Here is an 18,702-nt window from a genome sequence, read left to right as displayed (position 1 = left end):
TGGTCAGATCTGAAACAAATCAACTTTTATACTACCACTGAAAACCAAGTCTTCCCAATTTAGGATATTATAATTCAGTATATTGAGTTTGCTAGAAAGAAAATTTATTTAATAATGACATGCATACATACACATCCTTGCTAAATAATTTCATATTCACTTAAATTTTTTAAAAATGACATGACAAAGAGAACTAACCATGAAAATAGTACCATTTTACACTGTCTTTGGTACAGACTAAAGAGGAGTATGGTCAATAGTGAAGAATCCGTGAAAAATGAAAGTGTTAGTCATTCAGTTGTATCTGACTCTGCGACCCCATGGACTGCAGCCTGCCAGGCTCCTCCGTCTGTGGACTCCTCCAGGCAAGAATACTAGAGTGGGTTGCCATTTCCTTCTCCAGGGGATCTTCCTGACCCAGGGATAAAATCCAGGTCTCCTACATAGTAGGCAGATCCTTTACCATCTGAGCTACCAGGGAAGCGAAAGAGTCCACAATGGAATATTTTATAAGGAATCATGTAAAGATAGAGCTTAGGAGACAAGGGGAGCACTGTATGCCAGGAAACAATTCTAAGAAACTGGTCTCATGACAACAAAACAAAAATAAACATTCTGAATTTTATACAGCTTCAGTTATCTATAAAATTCCCATACTTTTCCGGCAGCTCACACACTATGACTACCTTCATACTTTGATTCTCAAGCAGTATCGTTAACTGGAAAAAGACGGAGGGAAAGTGAAAACAATGAGCTACTAAATGTCTACTAGATGTGCATACAGTACAACCAAGATCCCTTGTTTTCAAATGCATCCTCTCAATCACATAAGAGTTAGTATTATCTCCAGTTTATATATGAGCATTACAAAACTTGCCCCAAACCACAATATATAAATGGAAGAGCCCAGCACTTCTGATTACAAAAGCTGAACTTTTTTCAGTAGTTTCACACTTCCACATAAAATAAAGAATATAAAACAGTTTAGAAAACAATAACAAATTTTAATCAAAGTCAGCATTCCTACAAGAGCATTATTTGGCAAAACAGAACCAACAAACAGTGATAATGAAAACATGACTAAAAAATTGCAAAAATCTCTACAAGTATGGATAGGACGTATGTAAAAACATATACTGGGTCTGGTAGGGATAAAAGTGATCTGGGAAGAGGTTAGTAGGGTAAAAAAGAAGACCCTCAATTAAAACCTTCTCTGATAACCACACAAATACACACATACACTATTCCTTATAAAATTTTTTGTGGTATATTAGTGATAGGACAAGTTTTTCAAAACAAACCAAAATTGAATATACATGAGTGGGAAATGGAATTTAACCAAGACAAGTGTTAGGAAGATTTAACCATTTATGCTTTCTTATAAAGAGAACTCAAAAGACATCTTTTTAAAATCATCATCTCCTTTGGCTTTTAAGAGATAAGAAAAATGAAGACACACTGAAAGAGTTTTTATGAAAATTAAGCAGCAGAAAATTAAGAAAGGGATAAGATTAATAGGAAAAGCTTCCAGAGAAGTGAGACTTGCCATAGATTCAGCCAGGCATGTAGGTCTCTACTTTCTTCAACAGAACTATCCCTATCTTACAAAAGAAAACTTAATAGATAAAAATTAATAACAGCTAAAAGTTTACCACAAAAGGATGGAGAGTTGTATGTTAAAGAGAATATATGATGAAACAGCCAACCTTTTAAAAATTAGTATCTAAGGAACATTTAACTTCCTCAGAGGCAAGAACTATATTGTATCTTTCTACCCTATCTTCCCCCTCCTCACCTTACCCCCCCCAGAAGATAGATTATAGAGGCACATACAAAGATGAAATATACACACTTGCACAAAACAAACTGATTAATGTACTAATTCACCAAGCATATCTGAATTTGGTTAATGATTTGAAGCTAATTCTGTCCTTTCTTAAAATAACCTTACTGAATGCCCAATAATATAGAGATAAACAGATAGTCAATAATTAGAAAGTCCATGTTAAGAACTCATCTACATCCACATTATGTCATAGTTGCCATAAAAACTTTTAATATACTATTGAATATAGGTACGTTAAGCATAAGTATTTTAAGGTCTTTCCACTTACATATGGTCTCAAAGACATATATCACATGTAATTAATATCCTAAAAATAAAAGAAACAAAATAGAAACATCTGCTACTTATCAGACTCACTGACCCAGAGCCAGAAATATAAACAGGGATAGGTAAAGAAGATTGAAAAATGATGTCAGAAATCAAAACATTCTACAACTTGGTAATTCTAGAAATTTCTGAAGTAAGTAAAATTTGGGGAGATTAAAACAAACAAAAAAACCAGAAAGGGAATACTGGTATCAACAGTGGACGGTCTGCTAACATATGTACCTGTGTGACCTTGTTCAACTCACTTAACTTCTCTAGGCCTCAGATTCCCCATCTGTAAAATGAGAAGGTTGGACTAAATGATCTCTTTCAGGTACTTTCCAGTTCTATGATTCCATTAAATGGATGGGGGAATAAGCGAGTTAAAATATGTGCACCAAAAGCTACTCTCAACTAATAATGAGACAATTCATTAACTTTAGAGTCCAATGTTTGGATATACAAACAGGCAATCAAGTTTCCAGGTTAGATCCCAATGCCAACTTTAACCAAATAACACAAGTGACCCACAATACTGACAGTACAAACCTAAGTTCTAAATTCTGGAAGCAGGAAGCCACTGCATACAGGAATGAAAAGTATTTCCTTTCTTTTCTTTGGATATAATGTTAAAGTCTTCCTTCTGGGGCTCTACATGCTCAATCCTGAGAGTCTAAATCCAAATGGACTCATTTAGTGGACTCCAGCTTTGAAAGTTAGTTCATGGCCTCTTTTTTTTTTTTAACTTAAATTCTGAATCCATTTGTTCAAAAATTACAAAACTCTGTAACTTATTTTCCTCCACATAAACCTCTGGCACCTGCAACAAAAGTTGTTGCAGAAGAGGTTAATCCAGAAAAGAGAAAGATATATGCACAGATCATTTGTAAACTGCTGCTGCTGCTGCTAAGTCACTTCAGTCATGTCCAACTCTGTGCAACCCCATAGACGGCAGCCAATCAGGCTCCCCCATCCCTGGGATTCTCCAGGCAAGAACACTGGAGTGCGTTGCCATTTCCTTCTCCCATGCATGAAAGTGAAAAGTGAAAGTGAAGTCACTCAGTCGTGTCCAACTCTTCGCAACCCCATGGACCGTAGCCTACCAGGCTCCTCCGTCCATGGGATTTTCCAGGTAAGAGTGCTGGAGTGGGGTGCCACCTAAACTAAGTTTCTATAGCACCTGTTACTTTCTTTCATTTGATTATTTTAATACCACTGGTCCCTCCACACACCATAATCTGACCATAATGGACCCAATCTGGCCAAATCTGGCTTAATTACAGCATATTCCTAGACAGTATTATACCACCAAGCTTCTCACATGCCATTCTCTAGGTCTACAACACCAGCTTCCCTCCTCCTAAGCCTGCAGGTCAACCTTCATGATTCTTTTCACCTCAGCTGAAGCATTCTGTTCTTTATGAAATCTTCCCTGTAATAGGCAATCACTATTTTGACTGTTGTCCACATAGCTCTCTTCTATACAAGAGTTACCTCTCCTATAATACTTTGTCTACTTTTTACATTAGACTAATTACTTGAGGGCTGGAATGACATCTTATTCACCTCTGCACTAGCTAACGTTTTAGAATGTCCAACAGGTAACAGGCACTCAGTAAATATCTGCTTCTTTGTGGATCTGAGGAAATCATTTTACAACTAAGAGACACAACACCTGCGCCTATGTCACTCTCAGATCTTCTGAAGTCTTATCAGAGCACAAAGATCACCAAATTAAAGGTAAATAAGCAACATCCCAGAAGCCAATAAGGTGCTGCTGCTGCTGCTAAGTCGCTTCAGTCGTGTCCGACTCTGTGCAACCCCACAGACAGCAGCCCACCAGGCTCTGCCGTCCCTGGGATTCTCCAGGGAAAAACACTGGAGTGGGTTGCCATTTCCTTCTCCAGTGTGTGAAATTGAAAAGTGAAAGTGAAGTTGCTCAGTCGTGTCAAACTCTCCGTGACCCCATGGACTGTCAGGCTCCTCCATCCATGGGATTTTCCAGGCAAGAGTACTGGAGTGGCTCGCCATTGCCTTCTCCCAATAAGGCACAGAGACGCTTTAATTTTTTGGTGAATATTTGAAAGCCCACTCTAGAAAAGAATCTTCTTACATCTGATAAACTCTACAGAAATTAAATAGTGGATAGTATACATAACTTGGGATTAAAAATTTTTCCAATGCACCATTTATACATATCACCCAGGAAAAATAAAGGCCATGTAGAAACATAACACATTTTATATATCATTTTTTAGAATTAGAAAATGGTCAATATTTGGGGAAGAAAAAATGGTCAAGGGCAGAAAAGGGAAGATATTAATATTTGACTCACATTTTTCTTTCCTTTTCTTTTTTTTCCACATCTCTACTCACAAAGTCAAAAGGAAAAGTTAAAGATAAGGTCAGCTAGCTGAATCAAGAGGCAATCCTTACACCCCTGCCTCAAACAAGAAGAACCACCCATTTTAACAATTTAGGTAACTTATTTATCCTATATACAGTTAGAGAATATACTAATAACTTTTTCAATCAATTGACCTAGAGACAGAGAATCAAATTATATTAGAAGCTTCTCTCCATAGAAGATGGCATTGATGCTTTAACAGAAGCTCTGTGTGAATTACACTTCCAGTTACCACATGGTTATGGGCGCAAAGATGGGCTAGATGCCAAGTCATGTGAAGCAGATCTAGCAGCATGGATCTGTGCTGGCACTGTTTTACCTCATCACTACACTTTCTAAAATGGCCTAACAATGCTCTCAATCAGACTTCGTGAACTAATTGTTTTAGGAATACAATTCTGTTAAATTTTATCTTTAACTCTACTTCACTCTAACAAGGAAACAACTTTCACTCAATAGTTATTTTAGAAGATATTTGCAAGCATACAAACAAGAAAATATACTTACAGATTGTATATCTTGTAATGGTTTTTATGCTTTGAATCCAAAAACCTTAAAACAAAACAAACAAACAAAAAGCCACCATTAACAAAAATGAGCTAACATTTGAAATTACATTAATACTATTGAGAAAAACGAAAAGACAGATTCTATTTTTCCTAATCTCAAATGTAATTTAAGAAAAATAAACTCCAATAAATATTCCCTCCATGGGTTTAAGCTAGCTAGTAAGCAGTTCCTTCTTATATAATTATTATATTACACAGATTTATAAAATCTGCAGTAAAGCCATAGCTTTTCATAAAATGAATATTTTCATAATCTCTCTTTAGCCTAACATAATGAAGTTGAGTGTTAAGAAATAACTTCTTTAAAAAGCATTATTAGCATTTAGCTCAAGTTACCTAGCTTATACATTTTTCTGAGTCACATGCAATCAAGTAATATTAAAAATAATCCTGGTAACTCAGTCATCAATTCTTTCAAACTAAAAACATTTGATATTTGAAAGATGCAAGCAATAACTACTAGTTTTATACAGTGTACTAAACATTTTCACATACATATTCTTATTTGATGCTCACAAACATCTGAGAGGTAGAGCTTATTCACATTTTACAGATGAGGGAAGTAGGTAAAAGAAATTACAGGACTTGCCTGAGGTCATACAGCTACTATGTCAGAACTCAACACCAGAGACCTGGCTCTCAATAATTAGTGGAGAAACTAAACAACAATTACAGCCAACACTTTATGTACCAGGCACTACTTTCGATACTTTATACATATAAACTTATCAAATCCTGTGAGGGAAGTAACAGAGGGATTAGAAATTTGTAAAGCTGAAGAAATAGAATAAATAGAAGAACAAATGGAAAACAGAAGAGACAATTTTAAGAGACCTAAAATCTAGGAGATGCAACATATGAATAGGTATCCAAGAGCAAAGGATGGAAAATACAGGAGGAGAAATCTATGATATAATTCAAGAAAAAGACCCCAAACTGAAGGACATGAATTTCCAAACTGAAAGGGTATAATGAATTTTTTTTTTAATTAAAACAGATCCAAATAAAGGCATACATATTTTAGCGAAGTTTTGGAATATTGAAGAGATAAACCTAAGATCCTAGAAACTGCCTGAATCGGGTTTCATAAAAAAAAATCTGGAATCAGAATAACTTTATACTTTTTAATGGCAACACTAGCAGCTAGAAAACAATTAGACAAAACCTTCTGACTTTACATTATTCCTAGTCTAGAATTCCACAGCTGCTGCTGCTGCTAAGTCGCTTCAGTCACGTCCGACTCTGTGCAACCCCATAGACGGCAGCCCAGCAGGCTCCCCCGTCCCTGGGATTCTCCAGGCAAGAACACTGGAGTGGGTTGCCATTTCCTTCTCCAGAATTTCACAGCAAGATACACTATAAAACAAGTGTGAATCTGTAATAAAGGCATTTTTAAATAAGCAAAGTCTCAAATAATTTTGATTTCCACATATTCTTTCACTCAGGAAATTATGAGAAAATTATGAGAAAATGTGTTCCACCAAGACAGGGGTGGGAAACCTATGGAAAAAGATGACAAATTCCAGAAACTGAAGAACTCAACTCATGAGAAGAAAACAGAAAACAGAGAACCCCTGAATGAATAGTGAAGGAACATCTCAAGTAGACAGTCATACAGCAAGCTCGGAGAACAACTAAGCCAGTTCAGGGATGAACAGAAGGTTCCTGCAGAAGATGAAATTGATATAATGCCAAATGTGCTCAAACATTTCCAGAGATTCAAACTTAGAGGCAAGTTTAGAGATAAATTAAAGTTAAGGCAGAGACTAAATGAGAGACAGAGAAAGGAGAAAGGGAGAAAGAAGGGGAAACAAAATGCGTAGGAAAAACCAGCTATAATATACTATATCGTTTACACTGAGTTCAGTCGCTCAGTCGTCTCTGACTCTTTGTGAACCCATGGACTGCAGCACGCCAGGCTTCCCTGTCCATCAACTCCAGGAGTCGTTGATGGACAACAAACTCCAAATTCATGTCCATTGAGTCGGTGATGCCATCCAACCATCTCATCCTCTGTCGTCCCCTTCTCCTCCTGCCTTCAATTTTTTCCAGCATCAAGGTCTTTTCCAATGAGTCAGTTCTTCCTATCAGGTAGCCAAAGTATTGGAGATTCAGCTTCAACATCAGTCCTTCCAATGAACACCCAGGACTGGTCTCCTTTAGGATGGACTCGTTGGACCTCCTTGGAGTCCAAGCGACTCTGAAGAGTCTTCTCCAACACCACAGTTCAAAAGCATCAATTCTTCACCGCTCAGCTTTCTTTATAGTCCAACTGTCACATCCATACATGACCAGTGGAAAAACCATAGCCTGGACTAGATGGACCTTTGTCCAAAATAATGTCTCTGCTTTTTAATATGCTGTCTAGCTTGGTCATAGCTTTTCTTCCAAGGAGCAAGTGTCTTTTAATTTCAGGGCTGCAATCATCATCTGCAGTGATTCTGGACCCCAGAAAAATAAAGTCAGGCACTGTTTCCCCATCTATTTGCCATGATATGATGGGACTGGATGCCATAATCCTAGTTTTCTGAATGTTTAGTTTTAAGACAACTTTTTCACTCTCCTCTTTCACTTTCATCAAGAGGCTCTTCAGTTCCTCTTCACTTTCTGCCATTAGGGTGGTGTCATCTGCATATCTGAGGTTACTGATACTTTCCCCAGCCATCTTGATTCCAGCTTGTGCTTCATCCAGCCCAGTGTTTCTCATGATGTACTCTGCATATAAGTTAAATAAACAGGTGACAATGTACAGCCTTGACATACTCCTTTTCCTATTTGGAACCAGTCTGTTTTTCCATGTCCAGTTCTAATTGTTGCTTCCTGACCTGCATATAGGTTTTTCAAAAGACAGGTCAGGTGGTCTGACATTTCCATCTCTTTCAGAATTTTCCACAGTTTATCATGATCCGCACAGTCAAAGGCTTTGGCATAGTCAATAAAGCAGAAGTAGATGCTTTCTGAAACTCTCTTGCTTTTTTGATGACACAACGAATATTGGTAATTCGGTCTCTGGTTCCTCTGCCTTTTCTAAAATCAGCTTGAACATCTGGAAGTTTACAGTTCACATATTATTGAAGCCTGTCTTGGAGAATTTTGAGCATTACTTTGTTAGTGTGTGAGATGAGTGCAATTGTGCAGTAGTTTGAGCATTCTTTGGCATTGCCTTTCTTTGGGATTAGAATGAAAACTGACCTTTTCCTGTCCTGTGGTCACTGCTGACTTTTCCAAATTTGCTGGTACATTGAGTGCAGCACTTTCACAGCATCATCCTTCAGGATTTGAAATAGCTCAATAGGAATTCCATCACCTCCACTAGCTTTGTTCATAATGATGCTTCCTAAACCCCATTTGACTTCACATTTCAGGATGTCTGGCTCTAGGTGAGTGATCACACCATTGTGATTATCTGGGCCGTGAAGATCTTTTTTGTACAGTTCTTCTGTGTATTCTTGCCACCTCTTCTGAATATCTTCTGCTTCTGTTGAGTCCTTACCATTTCTGTCCTTTATTGAGCACATCTTTGCATGAAATGTTCCCTTGGTATCTCTAGTTTTCTTGAAGAGATCTCTAGTCTTTCCAATTTTATTGTTTTCCTCTATTTCTTTGCACTGATTACTGAAGAAGGCTTTCTTATCTCTCCTTGCTATTCTTTGGAACTCTGCAGGCAAATGGGTTTAACTATAAATGACATTTATCTAGTTATAACATAAAAACTCAATATTGATAAAATCAAAATTACAATATAACCACTGGAAGTATGGGAGAATGAAAACATGTGGCTGGATTAAGGGGGAAAAAAAAAAGTCCAGAAACTTGAATGTGAAAAAGTATGTTACACAGTCAGTCAAGCAGTACTTAAAACTTTATCACTAACTGATGTCACATTATGGTTTTCGAAGATACCAAAATATTATTTACAATCAACACTGCAGAATTAACATTAGACCTGCCAACAGATTTAAATGTGTTTATAACTATTATTATACAGATATTTTAAAATACTTTATAACCACTATAATAAAAACTAATACAATAGGCATATTTATAATCCTATGAATTTTATCAATTTAAATCATTCTAAGAAACAGTTCATAAGCTTCAACAGACTGTCTACAAGATACACGGCATAAGATTATGAACTCTTGCCATGGGGCAGTGGTTGTTAATAAACCCTATAAATCTGATTCTAGTACTTCATATGTACATATTTAAGGTATGTGTAACTTTTCCTAATTCTTTTTTTTTTAACCCAGTACTTCAACCAACCCCGGAAGCATTGATTTTGCTATGAAGACTTCTATTGAGCTATAAATAATATTACAAGAAAAAGTGGTATGCTACAGACCCTTTCATTCTATCTCTTTTACCTTCTTTATCTTCTATATTCTTGGATATTTCTCAATTTGTACTTTTGGATTTTTCTTTAAAATTAGGTAAAATTTACATATAGTGAAATACATAGATCTCAGGTACACAATTCTATGAATTCTGAAACAACCACTCCAATCAAAATATAGGACACTTCTTCCATCCCAGAAAATTCCCTCATGCCCAATTGCAGCAAAGCCCCACCAAGCTCTCAGGGAGCTACTACTATTTCATGAAGTATGCATTCTTTTCTAACTGACTTCCTTCACTTATTTTTTTAATTTATCCATGGTGTAACATGGATCACTAGTTCATTCTTTTTATTCCAATTATTATTCTGTTGTATGAACATACCACCACTGATCCACTCTTCTTTGATGGATATCTGGGATTTTACAGTTTGGGGTTATTATGAACCAAGTGCATAAACATTCTTGAGCAAGTCTTTTATGGGGACATATGCTTTCACTCTCTTGAGTAAATAATAGCTAGGCGTAGAACTGCTGGGTCACAGAGTAGATAGGGGTGGGTGTACACTTATCTCTGTGAGAAACTACTGAACACCCTTCCAGAGTGCTGTTCTATTCCACAGATCTACCACATTTTAAGAGTTTCAGTTGCTCCACAGTCTTATCAACATTTGGCACTGTTGGTTTTTTAAAAAAATTCTAGTCCTTCATTTGTTTATTAGTCATTTTTATACTTCCTTTTGTGAAATATCTAAGTTACTGGCTCATTTTATCCCCCAACTGGATTGTCTTTTTTATTACTGATCTAAAGGAGTCTTCTATACATTCTAGGTATAAGTCCTTTGTCATATATTTGCTCCCTGTGTACAACTTGCCTTTCCATTTCCTTAATAATGTGCTTTGATAATCAACAACTTTAAATTTTTATAAAATCCAATATATCATATTTCTCTTTTGTTTAGAACCTTGTAGTTTCTCTGAGAAATCTTCCCATACACAAAAGCAGTTCATAAATATATTCTCTATCTTTTATTCTAGAAGCTGTATACATACTTTTAGACTTTTCTCAGTTTCTATTTTAATTTGGTTCTATTTAATTTGGTTTAATAGATAATGCTAAGGATAATTAGAATATCTAAAACATGGACAAATGATTTCAAGGACAGTGACCATAAAATTTAATAAACAACAACTCATTGCTACCTGCAGTATCTTCCACCATGGGTTGCTTATGAGAGAAAATGAATAAGCAAAAAATAATCTACAAAATACAATTTTCTCTCAGAAAGCCTACAATGTAAATGTGAGCAGAGGAGGGGAGGGGAGGTATTATGGAAGATTAACATTTTATTTTTACTTCATTCTGAGTTTGGTAACTTTATGATTTGAATCCAAATACATAAACCTACACTATATTAATAGGAATGTACACATCCTATTGCCCAGCTCCAGGGAATACTATTCAAAGGCAGTAGTCCTATACACTTAAACTGGAGCCCAAAGTAGTGGCAGGACACATACCAAAATGGTCATAGTGGTTATCCTGGGTTTACAGGGAGAGATGGGCGCTTTCATGATTTACTTTCAACACTTCTACAATTTTGTTGTTAAAATATAAGCACATACTACTTTCAAAAGAAAAAAGTTTTCTGCCCTAATTTATTTCCCCTAAAAAGTAAGAATTGATGAAGTTATATCACATTGTTCTACCTCCAAAGAGTAGGCTTCATGAAAGTCTAGGTTCTTTTAAACAGTATTTTTTAGAGTTTACATGAAATTATTATTTTTATATACTGTTTTGAAGTACAAAAAAAAGAATCAAAGTTTTTTTATGTGACAACAGTTCTCTTCGAGAAATAATTAGTTTTAATGAGATTCATGCAATCCCTATTTATAACGACTTGGGAGGTTTTTCTTAATTGTATTTTCATTCAAACTGAGCCTGTCCTGAGGATATTAAAAAAAAAAAAATTTTACTAGCACACACTTGGTGCCAAATCACAAATCTGACATCAGTGAGAAATGATATCAACAAAAAAAGAAACGATTCATTAAAATGCTGGTAATGTGTTATTCCTCTAAACCCCTCGTAGATGTTCCAGCCATGAAAAAGGTTTTTCTTCAATTTCATCAACATACTTTTTATGTTACTTTGGCTAGTAACTACTTTGTTTATAATGTGTATTCGAAGATAACTTATCTTTTTTTAATGTTCAAGGATTATTTATTATGGGCACAACTGCTAAGAATTTCTGCTTCCCATTCTTTTATTTTTCTACATTCCTTTCAGGAAGGACAAAGGCTTACTAAATAGTCTCATTTGATTCTTCATAACACATACTTAAAAATAAAATCACTTCAGTTCTAAAAAAGAAAAGTATCTGTAAGGGTAAACTTTCATTAAATTAAATATTCCACAAAATAATAATGACTGAGCTAGTAAAATGAAAATAGATTTGAGTAGGCAAATAGGTACCAAACTGGTGGTGGCTTATTGAGGTGCAATGTTAAGGCTATTAGAACAATATCTAGGTTGGAGACTGAGAAAGAATATGATGATTGATTACCAATGTCTGCCATTAGTGAGGGAGAGAGGATAAAATAAAAATGTTCACTCTGCCATCTCCAGAAGACATCAATACAAACTTATGGGTTGTTGTCATTCAGTCACTAAGTTGTGTCCAAATCTGCAACCTCACAGAATGCAGCACGCCAGGCTGCCCTGTCTTTCACTATCAACTTAGAAAAAGAAAATTTGAACATTATAAATTATTATACAGTAGGCAAAGTTACTGTAACCAGATACAAGTCTATTATGAATAAGCCTTAAAAAACTTTGTTCTAAAAATATTTTTTTACACTGGCATTCAATATAAAGGGGCCATCTCTTAAAATTTCTCTTACAGGAGCATGTATACACTTTCGACGATTATAGAGTACTGGTATAGGCATTTTTTCCTTTGTAAATAACTGCAAAATTGGGGGAAAATACATGAGGAACTAAACAAAAGGCAGCAGAGGCCTATGATCTTCATGGAAAAAGAAACCTTACCTGCCTCGTGCAAAACCTGTATGCAGGTTTTTCTCTAAGTTTACCCTTATAGATACTTTTCTTTTTTAGAACTGAAGTGATTTTATTTTTAAGTGTGTGTTATAAGGAATCAAATGAGATTATTTATGTAGTAAGCTTTTGTCATTCCTGAATGGAATAATAAATAATCTTTGAACATTAAAAAAGGAAAACAATTATCTTTGAATATACATTATAAACAAAGTAGTCAAGAAGCAACAGTTAGACTCAGACATGGAACAACGGACTGGTTCAAAGCTGGGAAAGGAGTACATCAGGCTGTATTTTGTCACACTGATTATTTAACTTTTATGCAGAGTACACCATGTGAAATGCCAGGGTAGATGCAGGCACAAGCTGGAATCAAGATTGCCAGGAGAAATATCAATAACTTCAGATATGCAGATGACACCACCAATGGCAGAAAGTGAAGAGGAACTAAAGAGCTCTTGATGAAGTTGAAAGAGAAGAGTGAAAAAGCTGGCTTAAAACTCAACATTCAAAAAACTAAGATCATGGCATCTGGTCCCATCACTTCATGGCAAATAGATGGGGAAAAAATGGAAACACTGACAGACTATTTTCTTGGGCTCCAAAATCACTGAGGATGGTGACTGCAGCCATGAAATTAAAAGATGCTTGCTCCTTGGAAGAAAAACTATGACAAACCTAGACAGCATATTAGAAATCAGAGACATTACTTTGCCAACAGAGGTCCGTATAGTCAAAGCCTCGGTTTTTCCAGTAGTCATGCATGGATGTGAGAGTTGGACCGTAAAGAAGGCTGAGTGCCAAAGAATTGATGTTTTTGAACTGCAGTGTTGGAGAAGACTCTTGAGAGTCCCTCGGACTGCAAGGAGATCATATCAGTCAATCCTAAAGGAAATCAATCCTGATTATTCATTGGAAGGACTGATGCTGAAACTGAAGCTCCAATACTTTGGCTACCTGATGCAAAGAGCTAACTCACTGGAAAAGACCTAGATGCTGGGAAAGATGGAAGGCAGGAGGAAAAGGGGATGACAGAGGATGAGATGGTCAAGATCACATCACTGACTCAATGGACATGAGTTTGAGCTAGCACCAGGAGATGGTGAAGGACACAGAAGCCTGGTGTCTTGCAGTCCATGGGGTCGCAAACAGTCAGATCAACTAAGCGACTGAACAACAACCCCAAGCCTGCCTTGTTTTCAGCTTGAAGACTCTATTTTGACAGAGCAGAAGGAACTGGAACAAAGGTTTCACTGAGGTAAACAGACAGAAACTGGAGTTCTGGGTAGTAAAGCAGCTAGGGTTTGTGGAACAGAAAAGCAGAAAAAGGAGGATGGACAGATGGAGGGACTTCGAAGTCTGTGTGGAAATTAACCTCAGGGCCTTGGCATGGGTTAGGCTGCATAGCTGCAGGTTCTGAAGCATAATGAAGACAACATCAGAGAAAGGACAGTACTGGGAGAAAGAGTTCTGTCCAACCAGAATGGAGACACTTTAGGTATTCAGCCGAGACCCTGGAAAGCCACACCTGAGGAATAAGGACCATGACACGAAGCAAAAGACAAAACTGAAACAGGCCTACCTTAACAAAGAAAACCAAGTCTGATGATATAAGGAGATTAGCCATCAATTTAAATGCCTGCCAAAATGAAACTCAGCACACTTAAAGTAACAATTCAGACTTCCTACAACATGAAACATTCATCATACAATTGAAACTTATTAGGCATGCAAAGCAGGAAAATATGATCTATGACCAAGAAGGAAAAAAAAAAAAGCAGTCAACAGAAACCAATTCCAAGACGAACCAGATGTTGGAATTAGCAGACATGGATTCTGAAGCAGCTATTATAAAAATATACAAGAATGTAAAAGAAAATGATTATAGCTTAAGTGGAAAGATGAAAAATCTTAGCAAAGGCATAGAGATTATAAAAGACAGAAATTCTAGATCTCAAAAGTGTATTATCTGAAAAGAAAAATCTACTCGCAAGACTGAGGACTGCAGAAGATGTGGGAGATTGAGTTTTCTAAGAATGGACATATTCCCCATTACACATGCTCCTCTTAAACATACCTTAACAATGGTCTCTTTTAAGTGGTGGAGTCTACGGTCCATCCCCCTTGAACTTGGGCACACTTCTATGATTACCTCAACCAACTGAGTACTGGCAGAAGTGAGATAAAGCTATTTCTAATGCTAGGTCATAAAAAATGCCATATACTTCTACCATGGACTCTGGATCTTCACTTTCAAGAAGGTGCCATGCTATGAGGAAGCTCAAAATAGCCTACATGGAAAGGCCAGGTGTAGGGTTCTGGCCAACAGCCCCATTAAAGACCTAGATAACAGACAGTCTATACCAGACACATGAGTGAAAACACAAATAGATGATTCAGCCCTCAATCTGCCAAAACTCATCTCCTGTCACTGAGTTTTCCCAACTAAGGCCCCAAATATTCTGGAGCAGAAATAAGTCATTTCCACCATGCCTTGTCCAGATTTCTGACTCACTTAATCTGCGAGTACAAAATAAATAAATGTTCTATGCTATTTATGTTTAGAGGTGGTTTGTTATACATACATATAAGCTGGAAAATAAAGATATGAATTTGATAACACATAGTAGTTAATTATTTAACACAGAGAACAGAAGAAAGAAATTGAAAAACAAAAATTTAAAGACATCATGGCTAAAAATTTCCCACCCACAGTATATAAAACATCAACTTAGAGACACTACAAGCTCAATAAACTCCAAATAAGACAAATATAAAAAGAACCAAACTATGCCTATCATAATCAAAACCACTGAAAACCCAAGGGAAAAAACAAAAGGAGTCAAGAAAAAGACACATTATATATGTAGGAGAATACAAGTATGAATAATGGCTGACTTCTCATCAGATCTAATGACGCATTCAAAAACAACAACAAAGTCATCACAGAAGTCTATATCCAGCAAAACGCCTTTCAAAAACAATCAACAAATATAGAGGATTTGTCACCAGCAAACTTGTTCCTAGGCTGAAGGGAACTAATTCCAGATGAAAACTTTGACTCTAAAGAAATAAACAAAAAGCATCAAAAATAGTAAATACAGGAGTAAGTATAAAAGGTCATCTTTTTTCTTGATTTCACTGAAAAATAACTGGTTAAAGCAAATAAAATAACATTGCATTCTGTGGTTTACTACATACGTAGACATAAAATACATGACAAAAATCATACAAAAGAAATGGAGGAAAACAGAAGTTTACTGTTGTAGGGCTCTTATATTTTAATGCTTACAATAACAACTCTAAGAGAACTGTAACAAGCTGTGTTCTATAATTCTGAGAACAAACTCTAAATATATACAGATACACACACAGCTAAAAAATAGAAGAATTTAAATGGAATACTTTAAAATATTCTATTAACCCCAAGGAGGACAGAAAAAAAGGAATGAGGGAGAATGAGGAAATAGGAATGAATGGAATAAAATAGGAATGAATGAACAACTAAACACAAATAGGAAGGAGTTAAGACTAAAACAAAACATATTAATCATCATATTAAATATAAATGGACTAAACACTCCAATTAAGAAAGTCAGTGATTATAAGGCAAGTTCAAAATTACAAATACTTGCTATACAAGCTGGCACACTCTGCAAGCAATGAATACACTATGCAACGCTAAAAAGTGAAAGAAGTCAGATTACGTAAATCAAATGCAAAACCAAATCTAGATGCAACCAACTCTAGAGGCTCTATACATTAACACCATGCTGCTGAATTCATTCCAACAGAGGAGAAAAAATCTAGGTAGTAAGATAAGCTTTTACTGACTCTTAGAAGGTATCAGAAATTCAGTTATTATTTTGGTGAAGTTACTGGTGGTCCAGAGTCTGATCTTCTATCTTTCAGAATTAAACTTGATCATGTCAACATATTGAGCAGTGTTTCTCCCCCCCCAGGAAATCAGAACCTGTATCGTATGACCGATGTATAATTATTATAATGATCATAACGGCAATATGTTAATTTACTGAAAAATCCAATTGCCGTAAGAACTAAATTATTCATTTAAGATCGTATCTCACCATAAGGAGATCTGAGAAGTGTAATCAGAATGTTGCTGAGTAAGTGTGAACTCAAATAAGAGAAGTTAAATGAAGCAATTTTTAATAGACTAAGATATTCTGATGTTTCCATCTCCACAAAAGGTATAGCTTTCCCAAAACTATCTGAAGTTCATTGGCTAAGACTTCCTTTCTCTTGGCAGTGTTTTTCCTGTATTTCAATAGCCAACCAATCTTTCTTTACACTGAAAGGCTTTACGTAGATGAAGTAAACATATTCCAATGGACTAATCTGAAGTCTTACTCTAAGTTCTAAGAGTCCTTCTGTTTCTTAAAGGTGAACTAGTATATTTCTGCTCTGTGCCAGTATTTATAGATTAGAGCATTCTATCATTTGCAAGTGCTTGGACAACTGATAAGATATCCAAAAAATATTTCTTGAAAACTTGCAAAGTGACAAACACTACTGTAGATACACTGGTAACAAAACTCCAAGTATGAACAACCACAATCATTAATAAAAACTGCTTCCAGCAGCTTGACAGAAACCCAGCAAACCCGGTTTTACAAAGGTTCCCATTCAGAAAGCAGTCTAAGGACACTGGACAGTTCCTGCCAATCCAGCGGAGGCTAAGAAGAAACCAATTACTTTACATGCTGCACAGTCGTGCAGCAAAGCAACTATTTGGAAACCACATTTAAGTCATCTGCTGTGTCCACGTTCAATCAATATTTGCCCTTACAACCCTAACAAACCTACAGCTGCTACTGCTACTACTGAAACGTGAAATTGGATTGCTGTTTTTCTTTTTAAAACATAAATCGTATCATGCTTCATCCCATTAAACAAAGGTAAACTTCAAATACTCTACTAGGTTGGTGCAAATGTCATTGCTGTTTCAGACTGTGAATTTTACTGTTATAACTAGGCTCAAACACATCTTTATTAATCAAAATGGGAACCATTATAATAAATACATTTGTGTCAATGAGAAGTAAGTTTGTTTACTCCTGTAGCATAAAAATCCGAGCTTCAGGATTTGACGAACTCTTGGAGAACATTTTCTGCCTCCTGCTGGTTGTAGAAGTGTTTTGCCTGCAAAAAATTGAGATACTTGAAGAAATGGTAGTTGGCTGGTGAGATGTCAGGTGAATATGGTAGATGAGGCAAAACTTTGTGGTACAGTTTATTCAACTTTTGAAGTGCTGGCTGTCTGATGTGTGGTTGGGTGCTGCTATGGAGGAAAATCGGGCCCTTTCTGTTGACCAATGGCACCTGCAGGCAATGCAGTATTCAGTGCATCTCACTGATTTGCTGAGCATACTTGTCAGATAAAATGGTTTCGCCAGGCTTCAGAAAGCTATAGTGGATCAGACTGGAAACAGGCCACCAGCAGTGATCATGACCTTTATTTGGTGGAAATCGGTCTTTGGGGAAGTGCTTTGGAGCTTCTTTTCAGTTCAACCACTGAGCTAGCTGTTGTCGCCTGTCATATAAAATCACTTGTTATAGAAAAGCTGTAACAAACCTAGACAGCAAATTAAAAAGCAGAGACATCACTTTACTAACAAAGGTCCATCTAGTCAAAGCTATGGTTTTTCCAGCAGTCATTTACGGATGTGAGAGCTGGACCATGGAAAAGGCTGAGCACCAAAGAACTGATGCTTTCGAATTATGGTGCTGGAGAAGACTCTTGAGAGTCTCTCAGACAGCAAGGAGACCAAACCAGTCAAATCTAAAGGAAATCAACCCTGAATATTCATTGGAAGGCCTGATGCTGAAGCTGAAGCTACAATACTTTGGCCACCAGATGCGAAGAGCCGACTCACTGGAAAAGATCCAATTGCTTGGAAAGACGGAAGGCAGGAGGAGAAGGGGGCAACAGAGGATGAGCTATTTGGACGGTATCACTGATTCAATCGACATGAGTTTGAGCAAACTCTGGGAAATAGTGAAAAATAGGGAAGCCTGGCATGCTATAGTACATGGGGCTACAGAGAGTCAGACATGACTTAATGACTCAGTTCAGTTCAGTACCCCAGTCGTGTCTGACTTTGCAACCCCATGAACCACAGCATCCCAGGCCTCCCTGTCCATCATCAACTCCT

General features: G+C 36.5%; 1 protein-coding gene across 1 annotated transcript in view; it reads right to left on the bottom strand.

Moving 5' to 3' along the window:
• Positions 1–18,702, bottom strand: part of PTEN (phosphatase and tensin homolog) — a 98,964-nt gene that overhangs the window by 31,490 nt on the left and 48,772 nt on the right. The window contains exon 3 of the mRNA XM_068961215.1: positions 5,067–5,111. Within this exon, the coding sequence (XP_068817316.1) occupies positions 5,067–5,111 (45 nt within the window). The remainder of the gene's footprint in view (positions 1–5,066; positions 5,112–18,702) is intronic.

The sequence above is a fragment of the Capricornis sumatraensis genome, chromosome 23 (assembly GCF_032405125.1).
Source record: "Capricornis sumatraensis isolate serow.1 chromosome 23, serow.2, whole genome shotgun sequence".
Taxonomy (NCBI): domain Eukaryota; kingdom Metazoa; phylum Chordata; class Mammalia; order Artiodactyla; family Bovidae; genus Capricornis; species Capricornis sumatraensis.
Note: the sequence above shows the minus strand (reverse complement) of the source record. Positions and strands in the feature narration are given on the sequence as shown.